The 27,840-nt window shown below is 30.9% G+C and overlaps 1 protein-coding gene across 1 annotated transcript; it reads right to left on the reverse strand.

The window, feature by feature from the left end:
• Nucleotides 1-9,188: 9,188 nt before the first annotated feature.
• Nucleotides 9,189-27,381, reverse strand: Kal1 (anosmin-1 Kallmann syndrome 1). The gene is made up of 9 exons (XM_018543843.1): nt 27,261-27,381; nt 26,847-26,975; nt 22,969-23,093; nt 13,595-13,787; nt 12,855-13,190; nt 11,087-11,283; nt 10,506-10,650; nt 10,172-10,386; nt 9,189-9,425 (listed from the first exon to the last, which is right to left on the reverse strand). The coding sequence occupies exons 1-9, from the start codon at nt 27,379-27,381 to the stop codon at nt 9,189-9,191; spliced, it is 1,698 nt and encodes a 565-aa protein (XP_018399345.1).
• Nucleotides 27,382-27,840: the final 459 nt, after the last annotated feature.

The following is a 27,840-nucleotide window of genomic DNA, read 5'->3' on the forward strand; positions in this document are numbered from 1 at the left end:
GTCATAATGTATTAAACTTGGTAATTGAATGAAAATGTAAACATTGTGCAAGTATTAAGATAAATGTAGTATAAAATTTCACTGTAATAGAGAAATGAGAAATTATATATATATATATATATATAATGATTTTTACCTATAACAATAAAAAACCTTAAATTTTATAGTAACATCTCATATCTTAATTAAAACAACAGTATAAATTTTCTTTTAATAAAAATTATTACTAAAAAGGTATTTTATAATGCTATCTCCTCTTTCCTGTCTCTCTCTCTATCTCTTTGTTAATATTTCTATAAATGTATCATTAACAGAACATTGAGTAGCGATTAAACAAAAATAGCAGCTTACATTATAAAGAATAAGAATCAGTCTATGACATACGAAGATGAAATCATGGAAGATTGACGGCAAGTCATGTCAGAATATATTATAATACATAATTATTTTTTGGATTTTATGATATTAAAAAAAAAACAACGTTTTTAGAATGCATAATATATTATAAGATAAATTCACTTTATAACATTATTGATAATTACAAGTATGATTATTGGATAATTACAGTATAAATTATTATTTATTATCATGAAATCTTATATATCTTTTTCGAGTAGTATGTCACTCGCGAGTCAACAATTTTTAACGTTAGTAACGTTATAAATTATAATAGAATCAAATGCAAATATTAATGACGTACATGAAATCGTATGAATAACGTATCAACAGAACCACTAAAAATAAAGAATGCGAGTCAACGGAAGTCGATGCGAGTCGTAATCTGGCGCTTCATCATTATAACGTTTGAAATCGATTGCAATCATTTGCTAATGTTAATATGACTCGCTTTGACTTGAGAGTGACATGCCCCTCGATTTTTTGTATTCGTACGTAAGGCATTCCACATAAAACGTTTGTTTATAACTTCTTTATGACAGTGGACAAACGATTCCAGTATATAATTTATAGATCAAACGAACTTACTTAGTGAAGTTCGATCATAATTATGCCAATGGGTCTCGTCCGGATGGAAAACCAATGAAAAGTGAAAACTAATTAACAAGATATTAATCGGTGTTGATGACTATATAGATCGTCCGACATGTAATGCAAAAATAAGAAATATTTGCGACAATAGCGAAAGCAAAATAAAAAGCATCACTTATAAACAGATTCACATATAACTGGTTTAACAATAAAATGTCATTTTGTAAATAGTTTAAATATTAATTGTTGTGACTGTATACTAATGACAGCATGTCAAGAGAAGCGCCCGGCCGAGGATATAGCCTCGTCCACTCCTAACTAGCTATTTTCTCTTTCCATGACGAAATAAAAAACTGCGTAGCTGAGAATTAAGAGCTAATTATGAGCTTTCAAATCCTGCAAAAAAACTGTTTTGTTTTTTCCGATTAGCAGGAATCTTAATTCAAAGATGAGAGAGAAGGGCTGAATAAACGTTTACTCAGTCCGCTCATCTCTTAAAATTAAAAATAGGAAATTGCTCGTAGACTCAGAATTTACAGCTCGTTATGATTTTAAATTAATGATGATTTTCTATCAAAAAATAAAAATTGAGGAGGACAAACCTGAAGTATCAGCTTGTAATTTGAATAATCAATTTGTGGATAAGCCTCCTTTAAAACTTTTAAGTTTTATGATAATGTTTCGTAGAGAGAGAGAGAGAGAGAGAGAGATATATTAAACTGGATTAATCTGTAAACTCAAGTCTACAAAGTAGTTCGCGTTTGGACAGGATCTTCGATACCTTACCATGTTGTTGACGAAGTACTATAAGATAATCGTACTTTCAAAGTAATGATAATTAGAAGGAAGTTTAATAGCCGTTCACATCTTCACAATAAACATAATGAAAAGGGCACAATACTATAAATTGTCCTATATTATAGCGACATTTAGTCATGAATTTCTACATTTGCCTACAATAATAAAAGGCTATCTCTAAATTTTTATTATCGATATTATTGATGTTTGCTTTTGTCCACGTGCTTATAATTGCGATTAGAAGTAGTAGAATGTCTTCTGCCTTTGTATGCTAACGTAAAATATACTACTGGTATCCGAGTAGGGAAAAGTAATTAAAGAGAAATAATGAATGTGTGTGACTGTGGACCTACGATCAGTTAAAAGCGGCTTTTAAAACATAATAATAGAGCGACGTATAGGAGGTATCGGTCTGAATCGAAAAATAGTTTTTGTGATGATCATATAAAATAGAATAAATAGCATTTATGTTGACTCTGTATATTTAATATGCAATATGTAGTATAGCATCGAGGTAAGTAAACTATCCAGATATTACAAATATTAAAAGAAGTCCATTCTCCAATTATAACGAAGAGAAGAATATATACCAAAGATATGGATTTTGAAACCGTAAATCTCCTGAACGTTCGCTTAAATGCATTCTCGGGTAACTTGTTGCCATTAAGGCCAGGTGATTCGCGATTTCCGATAACGTGGAAGATATACAGTGCCTTGACATGGCTGATTGAAATAATTCAAATAATTGTATTAATTCCCGGACTGATTTTGGTGCCACGAGAGAAAGCTCTAAAAGACGGTACAGTTCTCTGCGTAACTACCATAGAGATGTTTTTTATGGCCGCGCGGATTTACTCACGCAGGCAGCTGGTGAATCAAGTGATCCAAAAATTAAACGATATTCTGCGTTTTTCGGACGAGACTATGAAGAATATTGTGACAACGACTCTGAAGCCTATGGAGAATCCACTTAAGTTTTACTGGCTGTCTGGCTGGTTGGGTGTCTTCGTATGGAATTGCGTAACGTTTCTATTGATTTTTAAACAGATTTCTTTTTTTTACGAGGATTATAGAATACCAGCAGTCTTCTCCAAGCAACCCTTTTCACTTAATGTCTTCCTATTGGGCAGCATTTTCATATTATTCGGTAACATGTATGTTTTTATAAAGAAAGTCGGGATAGACGTTTATATGATACATCTTGTGCTACTGATAACGGCGCAGTATCGATATATTGCCATAAAACTCGCGGTAATATTTCGAGACGGAAATTTGCTAAGTAAGTTCGATGAATCTCATCAGAAATACTGCTCTGAAATAGATCAATGGGTAAAAAAAGAAATGATAGCATTATGTCGACATCACAGAGATGTTGTTCAGTAAGTAGTCAAGAAAATTTTAACAAAATTTGTTGCCTAAAAAAAAAAATCTTGTACATATTATATATAAATACATCGATAATATAATTATTGAAGAAATTTGGAACCCAAAAATAACAGAAGTTTTTTTTTTAATTTTTATTTTTAAAAATCTAAAAAAGAAAACTTCTGTAATATGCAGATCTACATTTAATCGTGTTATTATTATTGTTGTTATTGTGTCATATACTTAAAATAGTTATATTTATAATTAAATATAATGATTTTGATCGATATTTATAATAAGTTGAAAAACTTTTCATTATTTATGAAATCTCGTAGGTTGATACAATATAAGGAAAAAAGATTTTAGCGATTTGTAAAATTTATATATACGAGTACTTTAAATAAATTCTAATATATAGAGTGTCCCAAAATGCTCGTGGGTCTTTTCCCCGGTAGATTCTGTGGAACTATTTTGATAAGTTCATAATATTTATTTATTTGTTTTATTTTTATTTTTATTTTATTTTATTTTATTCATTTATTTTTATATATTTGTAAGAAAATTCTATTTGTAGAAAAATATTATCATTATTAAAATAAACATATCAAAATCGATAAAACTATATTAATAAAATTATTAATAATAATACTATTAATGCTTTGTACAATAAGAAACCGAATTTCGACGGTTAGACATTTTGCAACAATTGTCTCAATTATATTAATATTTAACAGCGAGTCAATGTACAAGAATTAAGTCTATAATATTGTATTAGTTTCTTCCGAGACATTTTTCTCAGTATGCCGGGGACCTTCGAGCATTTTGGGACATCCAATTAATAAATATTTTATAATATCTTATTTGTACACGCATTTAATTTTAGCTTATCGTCTATGTTAAAGAAATTATTGTCTTTGAACTTCAGTATGATCTATGTGAACAATGTTTTAAGATTTTGCTTCATTGGTATCATGCTGAGTACAGTAAGTAACAAATATGTTAATTATTATAATATTAATTACTATATATTTACAGTTAATACATGTATTATAAATGCATTATAGCTATTGGTTTGTTTATATATATTATATACAGGGTGTCTCAAAATTCATCTAACAGATTTCGTGGACAGGTAGAGCGAACTAAACTGACATAAGCTGGTCGGCCGCGCACCTCCCGCCACACTATTTTGCTATTAACATTTTTTATTCAGTTTCTCATGAGGAACACGTATATGCTCCTCTGATAAGTCTGGCTGACCGTGATATACAAGATGTTCGGAATTTAACTGTCAAAACTTCATTAACATGTACAGGGTGCGTCACCAAAATCTGGACAAATTGAACAATTTCTTTAAACAAAATGTTTTTAATGAAAAATTAAATATTACAAAAAATCTTTTTACGTGACATTTGGGGGATCCCTATAGAGCATAATTATTCAATATATCCCCCATTAGTTTGAATGACGGCCTCTATTCTCGGTTTAAAGCGTTCGCACGCACGCTGTAATGTAGCGCTGTCCAGGCCGACGAATGCTGCCTCAATAGCAGTCCTTAATGACGTCACATTAGAATGCCGAGATTTGTTACTGACCCTTTCAACTACGCTCCATACGTAGTAGTCCAAAGGATTTAAATTTGGGCTTTTATATTAAATTTAGATTTTTGTTTTATTGTTAGAATGTTTCAAAGAATCCAGAAATAATAATAGAAATTATAAAAGCAAAATATAATTTTAGACTTTGACTATTGACTTTTTAGTCTATAATTGAAAAAATTATTGCAGCCTCTACATTTTTGTATTAGAATTTTTATTTTTACTTTACCTCTAGAATATGCTATAAAAATCTTGAATATACTGTAAAAGTACTGTACGGTGCAGTGGTAACGAGACACCCTGTATATACACACACACACCTGTATAGTATACAGGTATACATATAAGTTTTATATTAAATAATATTTTTGTATTTTTTTTCTAAGGTATCTTCGACGACTATTCCGGAAGCTCTTTCGATTATTATGTACGCGTGTGGCTCAATAGTTCAATTTTACCTGTTGTGTTCTTGCGTTCAACAATTACTAGACGCGGTAAGTTGTAATTTAATTTAAAAAAATCTTATAAAGAGGTAAATAAAAGAAATGTATACTTAATACATAAAATACATCATTCAAGCAAATTATTGTTAAACATAAATTGATTTAAATCTTTACTATTATTATATGTTTAATTTAGAGTCGACAAATGACAAATAAAGCATTTCATGAAAAGTGGTATCAGTTTGGACCATCTGTAAAACGTATATTTATGTTGATGATATTAGGTAACAATTTAGAATGCAAGCTCTCAACGTGCGACAAGTTTAATTTGTCGCTACCCTCATTTATGGCAGTACGAGTATTTTTTATATTTTCACAAGTAAAGGTATTATTTAAAAATTATTTGTTTTAAATTTTTTCTAATGATTTTTTTAGATTTTAAATCAATCGTATACGATTGCTCTTCTACTCTTACGGGTACATGAGTAACATTAAAAGTATTTGTAGTAGGTTACTTTTAAATGCGGCATTTTTCTGAAGTCATACTTATTTTTCAAATTAATGGTAATAAAATTTTGAATAATTTAATTAAAATTAGTAAAGTTATGTAAGAAATATGTGCAATTATTATAATATAGTTTCATTAAGATATTATTAAAAAATAATAAAAACATAGAAATTATAAATGGCGTTGCAGATTAAATTTTTTAGCGATTTATGTGTACATATAATATATATATATATATATTCATGGAATAAATGTACACTAAAAAGAAGTTTACTTGTTAGTGATATTTTGTTAAAAATATTAATATAGTAAATATTTCTTTGTATCAATATTTATTCAAACGAAAGAAAATATTTATTTGCAATATAAGAAAATGTTTACTTATAATTAATATTATTCCAAAATAAATATTACTTATATTTAGAAAATTTTTTTATTGTACGGGAGGATCTCGTTTGCCTACAAATTCATTGCCTACTGCTCCCTTTCAACTATTTCACAGATTCCACCGCTCATCAGCCATTAGTATATAGTGAATGATAATTGAATCATTGAATTATTTGCAAAAAGAATTGTGCACACTTTCAAATGAGATAAATTATAGATATTTCTGACCACAGCATACGCAGCTAGAGCCATCTAAACGTGAACAAACAGCGGCTTTTAATGCAACCCCCTAATAGTTTAATATATCATAAATTAATATATATTTTGCGATTAACGTGCTTTACACAATATTTTTTTAAATTCGGTAAATTCGTTGAATTTCTGCTTCTTTATAGTAAAGAACTGCTTCTACATAATGCAATGCAAATTAGAACAAAATCTATCAACAGGCGTCGTAGTGTCTTCGCACTACGACAGGACAAAATCGGATATATCATATTTTTATGTACACTATAAAAAACTTATTAAAAAAATATAAAGATAATATAATCATTGCTGCAATAAACCGTCATTGTAACATTTATTTATAAAAACCTCTTTATTTTCTACACATTATAGAGGAGTATACACATTTATCGTTTAACAAGAAACATATGCTGAATTATGATAATTAGTTAATCTACCACTCTAAGCAATAATTATAAAATAATTATCAATAATTACGAAGACACAAACGTCATTGATATACAGGGTGATTCAGTTCACCCGCAGGAGTCGGCACGTATATTCCTCATAAAGAAATGAGTTGAAAATGTTAATAGCAAAATGTTGTGGCATCAAGTTTTCAAACAGTGAGCATTTGAATAACCAATTACAGAGCATGAAATTCGCGTAGGCAGGAGCGACACAACTAAGCGGTCGACCGCGCGAACGTTTTAACAGCACAGTACAGAACGAGTACCTATTGCAAAGGTTCGTGAAAAATCTTTATATTAACTGTAGTATTCTTAAATTGAGTCCAATTTAATTGATGAGAAGTAATATCAATTGCAAATTCGATGCAACGATATAATTAAACATTTTTTCAATATTATTAAAAATTTTATTAATAATATTTTATCAATATAGTCAAGTGCTATTTTAATTTAAGAATTATTAAAAAATATAATAAAAAATATACTGGTAAACATCTTAAATATTATATGTACAAAACTTTATTCTGTAAAGTAAAATTCATAATTTTTTATTTCAGAAAAAAGAAAATATGAGGAAATAATGATTAGTAACCATATTGAAATGTAAATTTAATTAGTGGATATTTTATATACAAACAACATAGAGAAAGATAAAAAAGATCGATTACAATAATAACGGCGTGTAGTGTGTTTAAAATAAACTTTTTCATGCGAATGTTATTAAAATCTTTTGTTAAATTAATGTATGTACAAAGCATCTTATATATCTAAATAACTTTAATCTTTTGTTATGATAAATATAGTCACACAAAAATTGTTGTATAGAAGATACTAAGTGTATAAAAGATATTTATTAACATAGCGTATCCTAAATTAATAGATGTTGATATTAATAGAGTTGTATCATGAAACAATTGCGGAATAGAAGAGAATTAAAATTTCTCTTTTAATGGTTATATATATATATAAATTTAATATAAGAGCCAAATTAAACAATTTTAATTTTTATAAAAATTTATTTGTGATGCATAAAAATATAAATTGCTTTACAATATATTATTTATATAGTTAGGTAATAAAGAATAAATATTTCATCAATTTGCCCTGTAAAAACAAAAAATTATAGATTATAGTAAATTTAGAAAAAACATATTTATAAACTACATTTACAAAATTTCTTATATTGTCTATAAAAGAGTAAATATATTTATTGTTAATAAATATGTGATATATGGTGGGAGTTCACAATTTATGTTTTGCGAAATGTATTTATATGACTATATTTATCTTCTGATAAATCTATATATATTCCGAGTATCCTTTATCATTTATAAACAACGCTTTTACATAAGTGAATAATCTTATATCTACATACATTTGTCTTTAAGACTCATCTCAGTTATATTAAATCGTAACGTCATAAGCGAGAAATGCTATTCAAGAAAAATCACCGTGTCATTTCTCGCATATGATATCACAATTCAATACGATTAAAATGACACTACTCAGGAGCATTAAGTTTTTTGCTATTTCATATATTTATTAATAGAAATGCAACGTAACAAACTACTTTATAATTTCATTGTGTTAATCCGACCGTCCATTTGTTTGCAAAATAAATTCTATGTTCGATAACAGAACCCAACTACTTTAACTCCATCGAAGCAAAATATGAAAAAAATCAGTTAAAGGAGTCAAAACTCAAGATCAGTAAAATTTTTAGTAATATAAACAAGTTAACTATTTTAAAACCTTTCGCTGCAGTACTTTATTATATTTATTGCAATAGTTTATTTTGACGAAATAAAATCATCTAATTTGGGAGCGCATTTTGAAATGCAAAAGCGAATCAAACTTTTGAATTAATCACTGTTTTATGATCATATATTTTCATTCCCACAATAACATAAAATTTTTAAGTAAGCATTGCTAAAATTACACATTTTCAACATCAAATAGACATATAAACAAATTATTTTCTTTTTAAAATTAAACATTCATGATAATATTAAATGTAGAACATTCATGTACATAAAAAAATCTAAAATTACGTTTTTATAGTCTTCATTGTGAAAAAATTTTATGTAAAGAAAACTTCATGCTTTTTTTGAAAAATTATTTTATATGTTTTGATATTAAAAAATTGTTGCAATATTGCATTATCGAATACAATTTATGTAACCGTTCTACACAAAGCACAATTGAATTATAAGGTGCTAGAGTAATATTCATAAATTATGAAAAATATTATTAATATATATAATTTTAATAATTAATAATTTTATTAATAACTGTAATAATTATATTCATATATGTGTATATATGTATATATAATTATTACAATTACAGATTACAATTTGTTTGCTTCGCGTATACGTTCAAATAAACCCAAAATTGACATTTATTTTTATTTATTTATCACAAATAAACCCGAAAACTGCTTTGTAGATCTGGATGATTTTGTTTTGCATCGTAGTGTTTTTCTCCGCAAATACTTCCGCCGCTTCTGATCGTCTCGGCATCCCGTTGCGAAGAACTCTATACTAGTACCATGACCGATATTTTCGCCATTTTTTAATATGTTTTGTACATTTGCACTGTACATACAGTCGTTTCGAAGTTGTCGTAAATCATAGTGTGATGTCTGAAATTAATCGTACAATGAATAAGAATGAGATATATGAGAAACTTATTTCTCATTTTTTGTTTTCATTTGTTATAAGTGTTAATTACCAAAATTTTTTCTTATAAATTTTTTTTTTAAATAATGGGATTTTAGATCTGAGAAAAAGAACATAGTAATTATTAAAAAATTTTTATAATATTTCAAATAAAAATAAAAATTAGGTGTTTGATACAACAATTTGAAATGTTTTACATATTGAAATTATTTTGTTAAAAACTGTTTCGTACAGTTCTTAATTGCACGATGTAATGAGCACCGTTAAACTTTTTTAAACATATATTATAGTTTATATCACATTATAGTTTTAAAGTCTAAGAAACTATGAAATAATTGATGTAATAATTAAGATAACAAAAATATTTAATAGATACTATTTAAAAAAATATTTATAATATTCTTATTTTTTACACAGTGTTACAATGATAATTCTATTAACAATTAAAACAGATGCAATATTAGAAACTGAAATTTTTAAATATTTCTTTTAAAACGACATTTTTATGTATAAATTATCTCATCACATTTTCCTATTATAAGTAATTGTTGTTATGTAATTATACAATTAAATTCGATACTTTTTTTTACATCAAGATATATATATTCTATATATAGATATATATTTTTAATTTACGAAAATTTATCAATCACAGTAATGATTGTTATTTGAGAAAGCACAACGACAAAGGAATTCGAAATCAGCATACCTGAATCACTTTCCAAGAAGTGGATTTTCGGCGATGTTCCGGGCTTTTCTTTCGTGAACAGGACTCTTCTTGCCAAGTGACATTATACATGCTAGTGTCGCTGCTTGTCGGCCAAACTAGACGCGCCTTGACTTCTCCACAATGGCAATTCATGCGACGCACATGAAGACCAGCCTGCGTTCGCTCGCACCTGCGAGAACGTCTCCCGACGTCGGCTTCAATGAAAGGTCACTGCTTTCGTTGGTTATCCCGATTACACTGGACTTGGAAGGGAGACTGAGGGAAGGATTGATGAGCTATCACTATCGAGGATCGAGCCAGTTTGGTACCTTACCGTACGCCATATAATCGGTGCTATTGAAGACCTTGGACGCTTTGCGCGAAGTAAGACGCCGACCGCCGTACATCGCCACTGCCTGCACCTGAAGGAAGTACTGGCACTTGAGTTCCAAATTCTTCAATTCATAACAGGTCTTATCCTGGAAAGTAAGCACAGGAAACTCGATTACGCTAAAAACGTCCATTCGGATAGAAAAATTATCGGCAAAAAATTCTGAGTATTCAGAATTAGACTAAAAATTATTCTTAATGAATAATATTAATTAATAATTAATAATAGATTAATCATAATTAATTATCGTATTTAAATTTTATGTTATTTATGAATATAAAAATTGACCAATTTAAAATTAATATTTAAAGTACAATAAATCTCAATTTATGTAGATATATGTCCTAATTTTATTTTTTGTAATTCCAAATAATCCGAGTACATATCCGAATAACACCTGTTTTAAAATTATACGTTTACATTTAATTATTTAAAATAGAATTAATTTAATTTCTTTTCCATTTTGTTGTGCAAATGAAAATTAAATTTTGAGAAATCTGCCAACGATAATGAAGTGAACTTACTTTAAGAATCGTCTTATGATAGACGAGAATAGAATCATTTGTTGGTCCGTGAATAAATCTGCTCCAAAACACTTTGTAAAACGATATCGGCACGTCCGATGCTGGTTTAATCCATCGTAAATTAATACGCAGCTTTCCACCGACGAGCCGAGCGTTAGACAAAGTCAAGTTCTGAGGTTCCTTTGGGTTCCGTGGTTCTGCAACCGAGGAGACGCCGTAAGATCATTGCTTCTTCACAATGCAATGCTAATTATATAATGAAACTACATGCTTCGCGTATATGTTCTATATTGAATATAATGAAGAAAATAATTTCACGCTGTAATGAACGATTGTTGTAATTTGATCGATAAACATATTTGTTGTTTATATGTTTTAAATATATTATATAAAACATATTTTATACATATATACAATATACAATATATATACCATACATACAATATGCAGAAATTTTCCTGAATTAACACGTGATTTTTTATCAATTTTTTAATAATATTAAAAATATTTTTTTTATCAAATTGTAGAATTTATAAGCAATATGTATTTAATAAATTTGTTTCATAAATTATAGAATAATCAGATCATAAGTATACTATATAAAAACTATTCTTCTATTCACACGAATACAAAATGGTGTACTTTTTTGTAAATGAAGGTATCGAAGTTAAATGAAGTAGTAAAATGAATCATCTCGTTTCGGGTGATTCAAAATGATAACCGTGCACAGATGTGATTTCTAGCTGATTTTTTATCTGCTTAGGAACGACTGGAATACTTAATCCGGTTTTACATGATCCGTTGATGCGTGAACCGTTCATTATATTAATTATTCTTTTTTTTTTAACTAAACCCGTTTGGCATGATCGTGATGAAGGTAGAAAGTTTATATAAAAATATATTAACGATCCAGACTCATTTGAGACTCATTTAAGATAATACTTGACATTATGATTTATTTATTTTTAATATAACGTCTCAATACTTGACATTATAATTTAGTTTTTGCTGCTTATATTATAATATTTGTATTCATAACTGACCACTTTTGTCATACTCGCGATCTTTCGGTGGGAGATATGTTTATTTTCGTGTTAGCCATTGGCCTTCACTCTGGTGAAGCTTAATTTGCGTGCGAAAGGTCAACATTAAGCAATACTTACCGTAGCGATTTGCGCAAGAGATTAACGCGACTCTGAAACTTTTCACTGCAGGTTAATAGCCCGAATTCCGAGTCAACAAACAAACAGTTCTCAAACACGAACACGCAGGTAAATTTTCTTCTGTGGAACATTACGTACGTTCGACCTCGCGTGAGACGAGTTGTTCCACAAGTTCGGACAATTAACGATAATGACTCTCTTTCTCTCTCGCTCTCTTTCACTCTCATTTTAGCCTTCTACAACAACCTTAAATTGTTGTTTTCTCGTGTCAATTTAGAATGCAGGAATGACGGACTTAAATGTTTTACGAAGACTGACATTGGTTTGGACCATCGATGATGGAAATGTACTTTTTTGTCGATGATAATATCCACTGAATGTAAGAATATAAAACTTGCTACACTTGCAAGTTTTAATCTGACACTACATATTTTATTTTCACTGGTAAGTTTTCACAATGTATACATATAGTATATATGTGTCCTATATATAAAACATAATGTTTTTCTTTTTTTTTTTAACTTTAATGACTCTCAATCGGAACAATAATCATTAATAAACTACTAAGATTTGCTTTTATGTTATTTGTATATACATATACTCACCTTTCGTTTTAAAAGGTCTGGAAAGTTGTGAATATCCCCGTGATCCATTTCCATTGACAGCCGCAACACGAAACTGATACCAGTGTCCTGTTTTCAGCCTACCTCGAAGGGTCGCGTGTGGTTTCATCGACACATGACATACAGTCCAGGAGCTCAATCTGGATTCTATGTACCTAGGGCCGACCAAATGACGCTCTTCGACTAGATACCGCACATCCCTGTCACTGAAGTTGGCGGACATGTTACTGATACCTGATCTGCTATTGCGCCACGTCAGAAGTACTAGATTTCTCTTTTGCTGTTGTATCTGTAGATTCTCGGGTATAGCTGGCAAATCTAATTTAAATTAGAAATCGTTATTCACAATAAGTAAGTAGTCTTACAATAGGATTAGCAAGCTCTTTATACATTTGCGGATTTTCTCTTTAAGAATCGATTCTCTCTCAAGAATCGATTTTTATATAATTAGAACAACGAAGCATCACATTTCATTTTCTACATATTTATAACGTTAAATATCATTGTAATTTATTTTTAAATTACAAATCGAACAGAACAAAGTTCTTTTAAAAATTGAATAAGGAATCAGGTCCTAATATCTGCTTACATTTCTAAAACTTGGTTTTCGAAGTCTTTATCTTTATAACTCGCTTTTACAATTAACAAAATTGCTAGTCTGCATGATATAGACACAAATGAAATAAATGTATGGCTCACAAAATAACAACTGCCACACTCACCGTTTCGACTGTCCAAACCGATGGGATGCATGCATGTGATGCCGCAATCGTGGGAGCAACACTTCGCCAAATCCGGACAGCGGGAGTCATCAATGCAGGCGATCAAGCAAGCGGCTTCGAAGGGCGTCATGGACATTCTTTCGGGACAATAACCAGGTTTTGTGTAATTCGACGCCAAGCAATTTTCCACGCACTACAGCATCATGACAAAATATGATGAGAAAGGATTCAGCTATAAACATATTAATTTCTAACTTTCTCCTACATCTGACTTTTTTTTCTTGACATCTTATCACTAAGAAATGTATCAATGCATATGTAATACACATAAATTATAAAAATTTCATTAAAAAAACTATCTATTTAAGGATACACACTCTCTCTCTCTCACACACATCTATATAATTAGTATTCGTTTCGAAATAGTTTAATATAGTCCAAGTTTTGCGCTACATGATGGCGTTTTTATCGTCATCATCATCCATTAATAAAAATATAATTTGCGTGTATCGAAAATTGATAGCATGATGCAAAAACATTTACAATGTAAGAAAAAAATCACTGCTGCGATTTCTATCTTAATGTTTTGACATGACTGAACACTGTATGCAGTATCATGCAAGCATCTTCATACAATTTAACAAAGACTTCTTTCAAAGAATTACTAATCAAACGTGATTGAAAAATTTATTATAATTATTACTACTCTAATATCTGAGACTGTTAATAAAATCCGTATATTGATATTATTATAATTCTATCACGAAATAAATGCATTAAAAATAGATCACGAACTTAAATACATTAATTAAGGTTTTGTAAGATTTCGTAAAAAGTTCCTTATATATAACTGTAAAGTTTATTATATTTTATTTTTGTTGACTTATATTGCTTTTTCGTCCAGCGTCTCATATACGAAGTTATTTCTTTACCATTCTTTCAACGAGGCGGGTTTATCAAGGCCGGTTCGAACTTCATCTTAATTGAAATGCTTTCGATCTGTTCTCCATCCAATCCCGTCGGTACCGAAAAAAAATACGGTCAATCGTCACGTAAAAAGAACAAATAAAAATATAACAAATCGCTGCCGATGTTAAGTTCTACCGCGATTGAGAACTTCCCTGCCATTTTCGTGGAAGCCAATTCTCGCTGCATAGTTATGCAGCTCCTCGATTTCGTTCAAATACAAAATGCGAGTCCAGATCCTTTAAACGAGCCTTGGGGTGTATTGCTGATCATCAGGACGAAGATACCCCTTCATATGTGTATATATTTCAACCCAATACGCATTCGAGTAACGCGCGTTGCTGTGTTTATGCCGTCATCATTTTCGTACAATGTAGACGCGAGAAAGCAGGTCCGGCGAAATCGACCGAAAAATGCAACATTTAAGATAAACGTCGGCGACGTTGTAAGACATATGATTACAAGCGTAACATGATGTTTACAAAGTATGTGTCGTTAAGCTTAATAGCAACTGAAGAGAAATTTTCAAAGTCTCATTAAAATAAGTATATTGTATCTTATGTATCAAATTTCGAGATGAGGTGTTTCACCAATGTCTGCATTAAAATAAATGTGCCGCGTAAAAGGAAGAATCGCGAGTCGTCCGTTTATAATTGTAACGCGGTATGTTTCCTTCATAGATCTATGCCGGATGTTGGTTGGTTTATAGTCTCCTATAGTGACACGTGCGTGTGACTAGATAGGCCATAAAGAATCACTGGAAGAAAATACGGTTATTCTCGCTACAAACAAACGGTCTTGATGAAGCTGCTACTTATGGTAGTACGATTTTTGTTGCATATCAAGTATGACATATAACTAAAACATTTTTATAGATAATTATTTTAAATAATTATAAAAATCATGTGTGACTTTTTACATCATATTTCTTACTCTAAATCACGAGTATATATGTATATTTTTATAATAAACACTATAAAAAGAGTAAACGTTAATAGCACGTAAAAGACTTTTTCTAAAAAGTAGTATTGTATAAATACAAATAACCTATTTTTTTATCCAGCTGATTTATACAAAAATTATACAAAACAATAGCGTAAATATATTAGATAAACGCTTAAAATATCATATATATTTAGATACATTGAACGCACAATGTTATCAGCAACGACATAATTCGTCGTTATAAGCTTTTACTTTACAAAGATTCTTTTAAAAGTGTGTTCTTTTATAAGATTTAATATTTAAATATTCTTTTAGAAATTCAATATTTTAATATATATGACAAGATGGACGTATTAAATATTAATTTTTAATAATTATCAAGAATGTGTGATGTGTAAATCGCAAAATAAATTGCGTACATTAATAATTTCCTTTGTATTGATGTCTCAAAGATTTTCAAGATAAAATGAGGAATCATATATGAGAAATATTATGAATGAAAAAATAAAGAAAAGGTTCAAAGATAGAAAGGCTATATGAAAATGTGTTTAACATTTATAAAGTGCTATTTAAAATTTATAAAAGATTGCGTAATTACTTAATAAAAAAAACGGGAAAAAACTACTTTCTTATAAAAATATAATTATAGAAAATATTAAATCGATGTTAATATCAGAAATATTCTAGAAATCAACCTAATACGTGGATATAGCTGGCAACCTTTGCGATGAATTCTGATAAGATTTACGAAATGACAAATCGCGGATTCTTCCCGGAGGAGATCCAGGAACATTCTTGGGAACGTTTACTTGTTGTCGCGCTGTTACGACCGCGACATATGTCATTCGAATGGTCGGGGAAACTGGTTCGCTTACTTATTGGCCTACTTTTTACAGAGGGAAGCGAATACGTCGAGCGAAGCAAACCCGTGGCACGGCACCGAACGAAGTCGTCGACGGTGATTGCCCGGGGGCCGTTGACCATGCAGCTAATGAAGTTTGCAATGCGAGAGTTGCATCGTCAGTAGCGCCACGATCAATATATATTGTTAGCGAAATCATACGTATCGCATTACTCCTTTATTATGCCAGCTCCCTTTCTTAGGGAATTCAGAGATTTTTCGGACACCGCCCGATATGATCCGTATTGTTACTCCACAGAGCAGAACCGTATATTCAAAAACAATCAGATTACGACATAGTATCTTTTTATTTTCTACAGAAGAAACTGTTGCTTGTTAAAAAAATTATGTAAGTGCATTAATTGTAAAATGCATAATAATGCATTAAAATAGAATTATTAAAAAATGAATAATAATTTACGAGAAATTATAGATTTTTCTCGATATATTCCAACACTTTTATATATAGAATAATTAGATATAGAGGAATAATATTATTTATAAAAAAATCATATAATTACATCTAAAACGGTGAGAGTGATTATCGGTACTTCTCGATCTAGGATAAAAAACATAATCAAAACACGTTTCCCATAAAACAGATTTTTTCGATTTTATCTAAAACATTTTTTCGTATGGTCAAAAATAAATAAAATATTGAAGGTTTTCAAGTTAAAAGTGGATCCCCCACCCTATACTTATATATTCAATATGCACGTAACATTTCTTTCTGATTCCTCTCCCTATCTCCTTCTCTCTCTCTATTTCTCTCCTGACTACATTTTCCACAAAAATACAAAAACGATTGGTGGCTTGACTTCCGCGTTCCGTTGTCAGTTAAGATTTGTTGCAAGTCAAACGGGAATATTATATATCGAATCTCGGTATGTAAGATTATCGGAGTTGATTTCTATTTATTATCAAGTTATTTTTTGATGTGTTATTAGACGTATGTAATAGTATACATATATAATTACATAATTGTATAATTTTATTATATTTTTCTTATATTCTGACATCATCTCTGTGGATATAGTACATAATAATTTTTTAATCTAAAATTCTTGTGTTTCTGCAGAATTTCATTTTTTAATTATATAAATTAATAATTTTTTAACCTAAAATTCTTGTGTTTCTGCAGAATTTCATTTTTTAATTATATAAATTAATAGTATATAATATCTAAAATTAGAAATACGAAAATAGAAATACGAAAAATACACGTGTATTATAAATTAATAAGTAATCTGAAAAAAGATATATAAGAGATACGAATCTATATAACATTTCATAAAGATTCAACTTACAGGCACTATTTGTCATTGGCTGGAATTCTATTCTCTACAGATAGCAGAGTAGCAACTGTATGACTTAGCAATATGAGATATTATCAAGAGTATAGGAAAGGAGTACTATTATTACTTCTAGACTGTTACGCAATAAATACCGTTGTTATAAAATAAGACATTGCTTATTACAAGGATATTTTATTTTACATAATTTCTAGCTAAATTAATAAAATAAAATCAATATTATTTTACAATATTATTTCAACTTTGTTCAGTTACAATAATATTGTTATTAATCAATGTTTTGTTATTTACTGACTCAATAATTCAAGAGATCCACAATAAAGTTTTATTTTATAATTTAATATTTTTAAATTATAGAGAGAGATACGTGTAGTTATATGTAAACTTCATATAATAATTTAATTGTAATAAAAGTAACTTAAATCGTTAAATCTATTATTATTAATTAACAGCTGAGAGCGTGAAGATTGTTTTAAAAACAGATTTTTAATTTTACTATAATAGATTTCATACTATTTATAGACACGTATACTTTCATGTGACAAAAGTTTTAATAAACATATCTACATTTATGAAATAAATAATTTTAATAATAATAAAGTTGTAAAAAGTTTATTAACAAAAGATATCACGAAATGTTTGTAATAATGTAGAAAAAAATATTTGATTGAAAAGATTAGAATATTTTGCGGCCTGTTTTCATCGATTTTTAGAATATTCTGATCTAATTTTCTCTGATACAGTTTTTTCGACGTGCATCATGAGACATAAATGAACGATTGTCGCTTTCGCGGTACTTGCATCGCGAGTGATGCAAACGCCCTCGGGACGTAAAAGGGTGAAAAGAGCGATCCAAGGTGCGCGATCTGATGAAGCGTCGTCACGGTCGAAGAATTAACTTTGCCGATGCGCGTCGAGATTGTAGAATGATATCCGAAGCGATCACGCGGATCAAAGATGTACAAGAAGGCTAACGAAGTTCACCAGATCTCGCTCTTCTGTCCCTCTTTGCATCGCCTTCTTTGTCGATCGTGCCGAAGGCGCGCAGGGGCCGATCTGTTCCAGTCGAGAGTTTCTTCACGAAGATTGGAGCGCGCGGCCGTCGTGAAGTGATCGCGAAGATTAGGGTATGGCAGGAGACTAATGTAGTCCGCCGCGAAGATCGCCGATAGTGTCGATCGGCAATACTGAAAAATCATGCACGCCGATCCTTGCTCCATCTTCCTCCACCTCCCCCGCGGACCCGCTTTCTTTTCTTCTCTCTTCCTCCCGATCTTTCTCGCATCGGTGGACTATCCCAATTAAAGACTTCGCGAAGATCGCAGTTTGAAGTATTCATTAAGATCGATATAGCCGAGGCTTCCATCGAAGTTCATCGCGAGAATTGGCCGGCCGCCGATCGCCGTCGTTAAGAAAATTATATTGCCCATTGGCGATTCACCAGCGTCGTTTTCTTTTCGCTTCATCTTCTTTCTCTTGTACTTCGTTTCTTCGCACTTATTCTTTCCCCCGCAATGACACCAATAATTAACAATCAAAACGACGCCGCGCGTGGAACTTGCATTTGATCGGCGAATTTCCAGTAGAGTTCCCCGCGCGATATAACGATCGCGCTAACGAAGTCGATTGTCATAGCGCAGGTTTATCTTTTTTGCATCAACATTATAAAGGACGCCGCCTCTTTGATATTGAAAAATTCAATTCTGCTCATTAAACGTTATTTTCAAAATGAAGTTTCGCAGTGACAGTTAAATATGCTAATGAAGTTAATTATAATAGTAGACAATTACATTTTTTCATGATCTTTTCTATATTTTTATAACACGAGCATAAAAAGTCACCAGCGGAATTCCAATTTGACTGTATTGACTAAGTTTAATTAATGATAATTACTAAATGTTTATTTTTGTATTCTTCTATATATTTACTGTTAAATAATAAGTTATTAGCATTCAGTAAGACAATGGGTTCTTGATCGAACCGCAATTACGCCAGTTAGTTAAAGCAATAATAAATATCTATTAAAAGAATGTGGAAATTACATAATGGAATTGTATAAAAAATAACGTTATAAATTCCAATGGAACGTGCATAAAATATCTTGACCAAAATAATGCGTTGTAAATACTTCATGAATGCTTTGCATTTCACACACTATAAATAATTATAAACAACACGTAAACTAATGGGTGACATTTCACGGAAACGAGAGTGCAAATTAACATTATAATTAGGGAACTATCTTTAAATTAAATTAAAAATACTAATTAAATAGAATAGAAAGTATAGAATTTCATAAATAACTAGAAAAAAGTAATGACTATAAACACGGTTTCTATTTATATTTTGAATATTGCACTCTTTACTTTTTCCAAACGAATTGGAATCACAAAAATAATTTATTAATCTTTATCTCAATACATAATATAATTGTATGTTGAGATAAATTATATTTTAATTGAAGAGACGAGTACAAAAGTAAAAAGTGAATCCATAATTCGTAGATGTACATAAAGTCAATGTATTAGATCAGCGCAAAAGTTTGCCTGATTTATTATGTATTAATTTTGAATAATAAATCGGGCACAAATTTTTGTACTGATCTAATAACATACGAATTATGGACTTACCTAGTTCTTTAATTAAATCTTTTTTTATTATTACGTTTCACTATTTCCATTTAATTTTTAGCACCAGGTATATCCACGCAGCATCAATAGAAATTAATTTCGCCGCCAAGGATTGCCGCCTTATTTGCGCTATTGATGCCGGAAACGGGAAGCTTCGTCGATCGCTTACACTTCGCGAAGTTCCCGAAGATTGACGCACCGCGCGAGAGCGCGTGAGTGCCATCAGGAAGATTGATCGTCGGTGCTTCAGGATAAGAACCTGTTTTCGATAATGTCGGAAGATACATTTCTAGTACGCCATAGGTGCGCATCTGGACTTATAGTGAGTTGCGCGCGGCGCAACTCTTTTATAGGCCATTACTTCGGAACTTTATTGCTAACCGCCAGTCAGAGCTTGGGAGCTGTCTCTTCGTCATTCCTCCTCGTCCACTATCTCACCTTGTCCTCTCGCAACCGCCTCCACCCCATCAACAACTCTCCGGAATCATTTCGGGGCCGTTTGCTGTAATGACACGTGTATACACGTCGGCAAAAAATATTAGCAATAAAGCCCGAGTTCGGACTGTGGAATTATACTGCCAAGTCGATGGATGCTGCCTCTTGTCGTAACGTTATCGCGTGACCTTTCACACTTAACTTTAATTAAAAATCTTTCACTTTCGCTACCCGTGAATATACTTTATCTTCATTTGTGATACACAAATATATAATTTTAAACTCGTAAGGTGCTGTTAGAGATATCAAAGCGTCAATTCAAGTTCGAACCTACAATTGCGTAGCGTAGTTGTAAGAATTTATCAATCACAGTGAAATAATAAGGTATACGCTCTTCTGACGGAATATATACTTGTGTCCAGATACTTAGACAATTATTATTAATCTCATCATGTTTTTTTAATACACACGATATCATAAAAATTTAATTGTTATTTAAAGATTACAATTAAAAATTGTAACATAATATTATATTTAAAAAAGCATTTGAAATTAATAATAATATAAACAAATAAAGTTTTGTGTAAACGTTCGGACATATAAAATACATATCCAGTCACTTGGTCGTTTATCTTTAGAGAAAAATATTTGATTGTGGTCAATTCTTACAACTATAACAACTATCCTTATGTAATTGTAGATTGAGTTTAATGCAGCAATCAAGACACATCTTCCTCTATAAATGAAGATAATTTTAATATTAACTATTATAGAAGCTTTTAATGAGATTCGAGCCTCAAGACGGTTGTAAGGCCAATGAAATTATATTTTCTATACTGATAAAGAACTTGTCGAGAAACGTCCGTTTTATACGGTATGGCAAGTTTCTTTGGGCAGATGACCCAAATACAATGTTATCGATTGGCCGTTGTTGACTGCCGAATTAGCATCTTCCGAGGCCGGTGGCACGGCGTGCCTCATAAATCGTCGAGCGTGACGATGAGATTCAAGTGGGCGCGGACTCAGGGACGCTCGGACTCGCATAACTAATTACACGCAAGCGAGAACCCGCAAAACCTGGACAAGCCCTGGATGAATCATCGACGACCGCGTCTGCGATTCTTAAGAAGGCGACAAAGCGTTGCGGGAACCAGTTTATTTAGCGACGCTATCGAGTGTCGAATCGGCCATCGAAATTAAAATCGATCTCCACTCGGACAGCGGCGTACAATGTAGCGCGTTGATTAATCGAAGCGATTATTCCGCCTGATTGCAACGCGCAGGTCGATGCCATAAGCGCCAACAACGATCGGACTTGTTGAGAATAATGATTGTGTTTGTGCAATGTGCTAATATTTTACCCTGTCATTAATGCTACCAAACTGAAATATTAATTTTTATGTTTTCCAAATGTTTATCAAATAACGTATTTTAACGTTCAATATAATCCAACATAGAAAAAAAACCTCGATTACACTTTGCATATATGTTAATAATTTATATTGAAATCTCCACAGTAATTGGATTGGAACAAAAGTTGATAATGCTATACAAACTTCAAAATTCAAGCTGTAACTTTGTTAAAAATAAATCAAATTTAAATTTAATAAGAGTGTGTGTTTTAAAGCTTAAAATCATTGTCTTTTGAGTTTCTATGAGTTCCATTGTTTTTATATATAGAAAAAACTAGAAGACACAAAATTCTTCACACTTTATGGACCTGTTACGCGCTTTAAAAAACTTGGAAAAACTTTCGACTTTCTGGCTTGCAAGCTTGAAATTTTTTCTACAATATAAGTTTTTAAAAATGTTCCTAAGATTTATAGTTACTGCGTTATCACAAATTAAGTAAAAAACAAGCAATTTGATTTTAATTGCTCATAATTTTGTTAAAAATTGTCGTATAATACAATAATTAGAGAAACAGATTTTTAAAGCCGAAACTTCAAACAGTATTTGTCAATTAAAAAAAAAACATGTAGACAAATGAAGTAGCGCTACAAAATTTTGTTCCAACCCAATACAATATAATACAGTATATAGAATTACATAACAGTGTTAGTTGAAATGAAATACTACCATACACATAAGATTACCATATCGTTGATAATAATATTACAGATATTAATGGCGATACAGTTAAGATAATCTCGCTTGTACATAACGTATCCTCATTCTACGTACCTCGTCGGGATAATTCTCCCCGCACCGAGCGTCGCACCTGGCCACTCTAATGGAGTCGTACTCCTCGACATATCGCGTCCATGATGCCAAACATCCTGGTAGCAGCAACCACCACGGCCACCATTCTGCGCAGATATCGTTTTATTAACTCTTCCGCATCCAGCGGGCGGAATTTTATGAGACTTATTTTTTCCTTTATCTATAATACGCAAATGTGTGACTTTGAAGTCGATATACTCTGGGTGGTACGCGTCCAAGTGACTTTAGGCAGAATAAAAGGATACGAAAATGCTCCCATCAAATCAACGTTATGTAATAATAATGAACATTTCACGACACACAATTTTTTCAGTAAAACCAAATAAATCTCAAAGAATTGGATACTTAACGGCACTTTGCCCTTTACTCACGCCGCGCGTTCGCATCCCGTCTTACTATTGGCAAAAATTACCTCCCACGACGGTAATTCCGAGGAAGCGCGATACGTATGTACGCTTAGTATGCTACCCGCTGGGATAGCTCTCCGAGCACCATTTAGTCCATCTTAGGAATTCATCCTTTTTTTACTTCGGACCGGGCGAACGAGCTGACTGCTGTCGCCCGCTCCCCGAGAGATTGTTTCTTCATTGTAACAAAAGTACGATTCATGCGGTCGAGTACTCGTTCGTTCGTTCACTCGGTTCGATTACGATCACAAGACATACGCTACCTGCGTCTGATCCCACGCGCTTCCTCAGAATTCCGATTGGGGCTTGTCAACAAGAAGGTAGCAGGCAATCGCAATCCGCTTTTTCGCCGTTCGCGTAAGACCGGAATGATACGACGGAGATTGCGAGAGTCATGGGGATAAAGTGAAGATGCACGGGCATCGTGATCGATCACGCTTGTACGGATGAGAAATAAAGACTGTAAAGTTGGGACTTTTGCACGAATATCATTAGACATTTGAGAATCTATGAAAAGAGATAAGAGAAACATTAAACAATTTTTTATTCTTATTATAAATAATTTTACTATTAAAATTAGTAAAAAATAATTATGGCTCAACAATAATAAAATTAGTAATGACAATAAGGAGGATTATATGAACTAAAACAAGTTAATAAAACAATACAAACGTTTTGACACCGATTGAATCATTATGTTTTTTAAGTTTTTATTTAACATTGATAATGACCCAATAGGTCGAAACGTTTGTATATAAATAATCCATTGTCTTATTGAACTAAATTGTTTTGGCTCGTAGCCCTTCTTATTGCTATTACTAATTAAAATTAATTTTAAGAATGATATATTAATTATATTTTATTGCCTCATTATTATTATTTTCATATTATTTTATATATTATATTGTTTTTGAATTATTTTATATATTATTTTATTATTATCGTTACTATTACACTGTTATAATGGAAGAATTACAAAAAAAGCTTAATATTTGTACATTTGCGATTGTAATTTATAATATTTCATCTCTTATTTCAGTAATTTTTCTAGTTTGCCTCAATTAACACTATGATCTTAATATACGTTGGACTCATGTTATGACATCCATCATTAAAAAAAAATCGCGCCTGTCGGTGACTTCAATATCCGCTCACAACAGTTTTAACGAAAAAGACGTGTTCGTCTTTCTAATTGTAAGAGGAATACGAGCAGAGAAACAATTACTAACGACAGTTGAACGGAAACATAACGACTTCTTAATTTTTTGCCCGCTGTCAATTCACACGTTTAATGGCCTGATCCTGGCCCGTTAATTAACGCGGATCTTTCGAAGGTGCTCGAGCGCTTATGCTTCATTCCAGTGTGAATGTATATACTCCCACTTTTCATAATTAATTACCATTATAGACTGTCTTACTTGATAAAAGAAAAATTTATTATCATAATATAATCTACAAAAGCTAAAAATCTTAAATTCGAGCTAAAATTGATTTAACGTTAATATTTTAATCATAAGAGAAGAAATTAAATAAGTTAAATAAATATATCAATTTATTTAATACTAAATATTCATATTTTATGCGTTCCTCTTATACATATACATATGGAACGCATACATTCTCTTCTTTTAAGTTAATAATTATTATAAACTGTTATATTTAATTCCAAAGATGAGAAAATAGATACAGAAGAATATAGAAAAAAGTAAAAGAAAATACACCTGCTTTTTTCACAATTTTTTTGTTTATTCATACTTTTTTAGAACATCAATCGAACTAGAGATACACTTCAGCATGACAAACAATACACATTTGTTAAATTGATATTTCGTTGATCGATATAGTAACTTATTTTTATTATTAATTTGATTAAATTTTTTTTTAATTTACTTTTAGATGTATGCATCGTACGAATAATTAAAAAAGAAACTTGTACAGAAACTCATGTATTCTTAATATCATCTGAATTTATAATATTTTTCAGTATAATGATTCAATCAAGATTTCCTGCTTACTCTTTATGCTTATCTCGATGTTTTTCGCGAAAGTGCATCATTTCGGAATTCACATATCATTTGATACTCGGAGAAGAAAAAGAAATATTAGTCTTACTGTCTTTTGTAAATGTCAACACGGTAAATGAGTTAATAAAACGAGTTTTATATTATTTTTATTATATTTATTTGAAAGAAATATTTGTATTTAATTATTGAACATATTTTTATATATTGAAAAGAAAACGCATTATAAGAATATATATTTATCTAGAAAAAAGTTTTAATATTTGCATACTTATTTATAAATTATTGGTCAAATTTTGTTCAGAATTTTTAATTCAGACGGTGGAAAAATGAAAATAAAAAATTGAAATTGATGTTTTTTATCATTACTACTACATGTTTAGGAGGTTAAAATTTGATGTAAAATGATCTTTTATCGAACTCAACAATGTGACGTACTTAAAATTGGATTTGATTTGAGGGCATTTTTCACATGAAGAGACTAATCCATCGATCGATGTTATTTTTACATTTACAAAAGTTTCTTTGAAAAATGTCTCGCATGGAAAGCATGATTACGAGTTATAATGATAATGGTAATTGAATAACATAATTAAGTAAATGCATTTTAGTGAATAAGTGACATATTTGTAAAATATAACTTTAACTTCCAATATACTCGATTTCTTTCAAAGAACTGCTGACTACGATCTTGAATCACTGATTGTATTACTACACTATATATTTTTCTATATAAATTTTTTAAATTCGAGAAGTTAGATTTAATTAAATTAATAGTTTTATTTTCGATAAAAAGTACTTTTTAATAACAATTTTAATTTACAATTTTGCTTTTTAATTACTAATTTCTAATTTTTACATAATAAATGGAATACTCAAAATATTATACTATCGAGAATCTTTCAATTAAAACGGTACTTCGACAAGATTAAGCGTTCAAATGATTCTTGTCAATCCACTTTAATCTTGTGCAAAATATCTTATGTATATTATGTTTTATATTATAATATATATTCCTAATTAAAAAATGTTACATATCAGAACAAAAATTTTTATAAGGCCTTTATTCGCCTGTCTTCAATTGCTCATAATTTGCAAGATATTTGTACGTAGTGTTTTAACGTTACATTTAATTGATAATACAACAATAAAAATAACATTTCAATTATAAAATAAAAGATTCAATCCAAAGGATCAAGTATTATTGGTTAATATTTAAACGTTTGATTATAAATATCTTTTAATAAAATTAGAGCAAAGTATGTAATTCAAATTAATAACATATTGATGCAAAATCATCGCAAACAATAATGTATACAAAATGATTTCTATTTCTATCCTTGGTCGAACGCTGCTGTAAATATGCCTGGCATACTCTTCAATTTACAACCCCACATCCCCCCATACGTACTTTTGAGGGTGACTGGTAGTTGTTGCGTCCGCCTTCTCTTTGCGGTTATAGCTGACATCGGATTGCCAGCGTGCGGCATCGAATTGCTGATGGTCTCTTCCGGGAGTAGTCTACCCTCAACTCCTATTCCTTCTCTCGAATATATAAACAATCAATGGTCCTCGGAAGACCGGAAGGAATAATCAGTGCGCTTTTTAGTGACCGTGTAACGCGACGTCGCCTTTCTTAGAGGAGACGTGAATGGTGGTGCATGGTGCCAATCCGCTCGCTTGTTAGGATAATAGCTGCGGTGTGTTGGATATCTAACCCTCAAGTATCTATCCCGATCCTCCCGATCAGCTACGGTAACAATCCACCGTTCAAGACTAAACCCGTAAGACCGAACCGAACCGTTCGAACTGGGATCAGGCTTACTTTCCTGTGCAGTCCGATCCTCCTCTCCTGCTCTTGCCCTCCTGATGCAGTCTTCTCCTACTCTATACGCCGGGCCCACACTACTTCGTTTCCACCACTCTCCACCACCACCGCCACCCATCGCAATGACCGAATCATTAACTTCAGGAAGGGTCCTGGCTCGCGCTCAAGCAAGGAGCACACGCGCAGGGAATCCGTTCGCCGAATCGACGCGGCGGCGAGAACTTCCTTCCTATTCCTTTCTTTCTTTCTTTTACGAGTCCCTAACGCATTTAAAGACACAGTAGCGCTCTTTGACCTCCCTTTTTCAAGAGAAGAGGGTTTCTTCTTTAATCTTCTAACCATGCTTTCTTCTAGCTTTACGTGTTAACTGTGAAAAAGGACTTTATATATGGTCTTTTTTATTTTAAATATATTTCTTATTTAATAAAAATGTATAGGAATATATTTATTTATATCATTTATTTTAATATTGTGTACAATAATTTTTCGCAGTATGTGTAATCTACATATTATATGTATATTAAAAATTAAAAAAAATATTTGAAAGAGAGTTGAATTGTATTTTTTGAGCATTCTC

This window comes from Cyphomyrmex costatus, unplaced genomic scaffold (genome assembly GCF_001594065.2).
Source record: "Cyphomyrmex costatus isolate MS0001 unplaced genomic scaffold, Ccosl1.0 scaffold40, whole genome shotgun sequence".
NCBI classification, from domain to species: domain Eukaryota; kingdom Metazoa; phylum Arthropoda; class Insecta; order Hymenoptera; family Formicidae; genus Cyphomyrmex; species Cyphomyrmex costatus.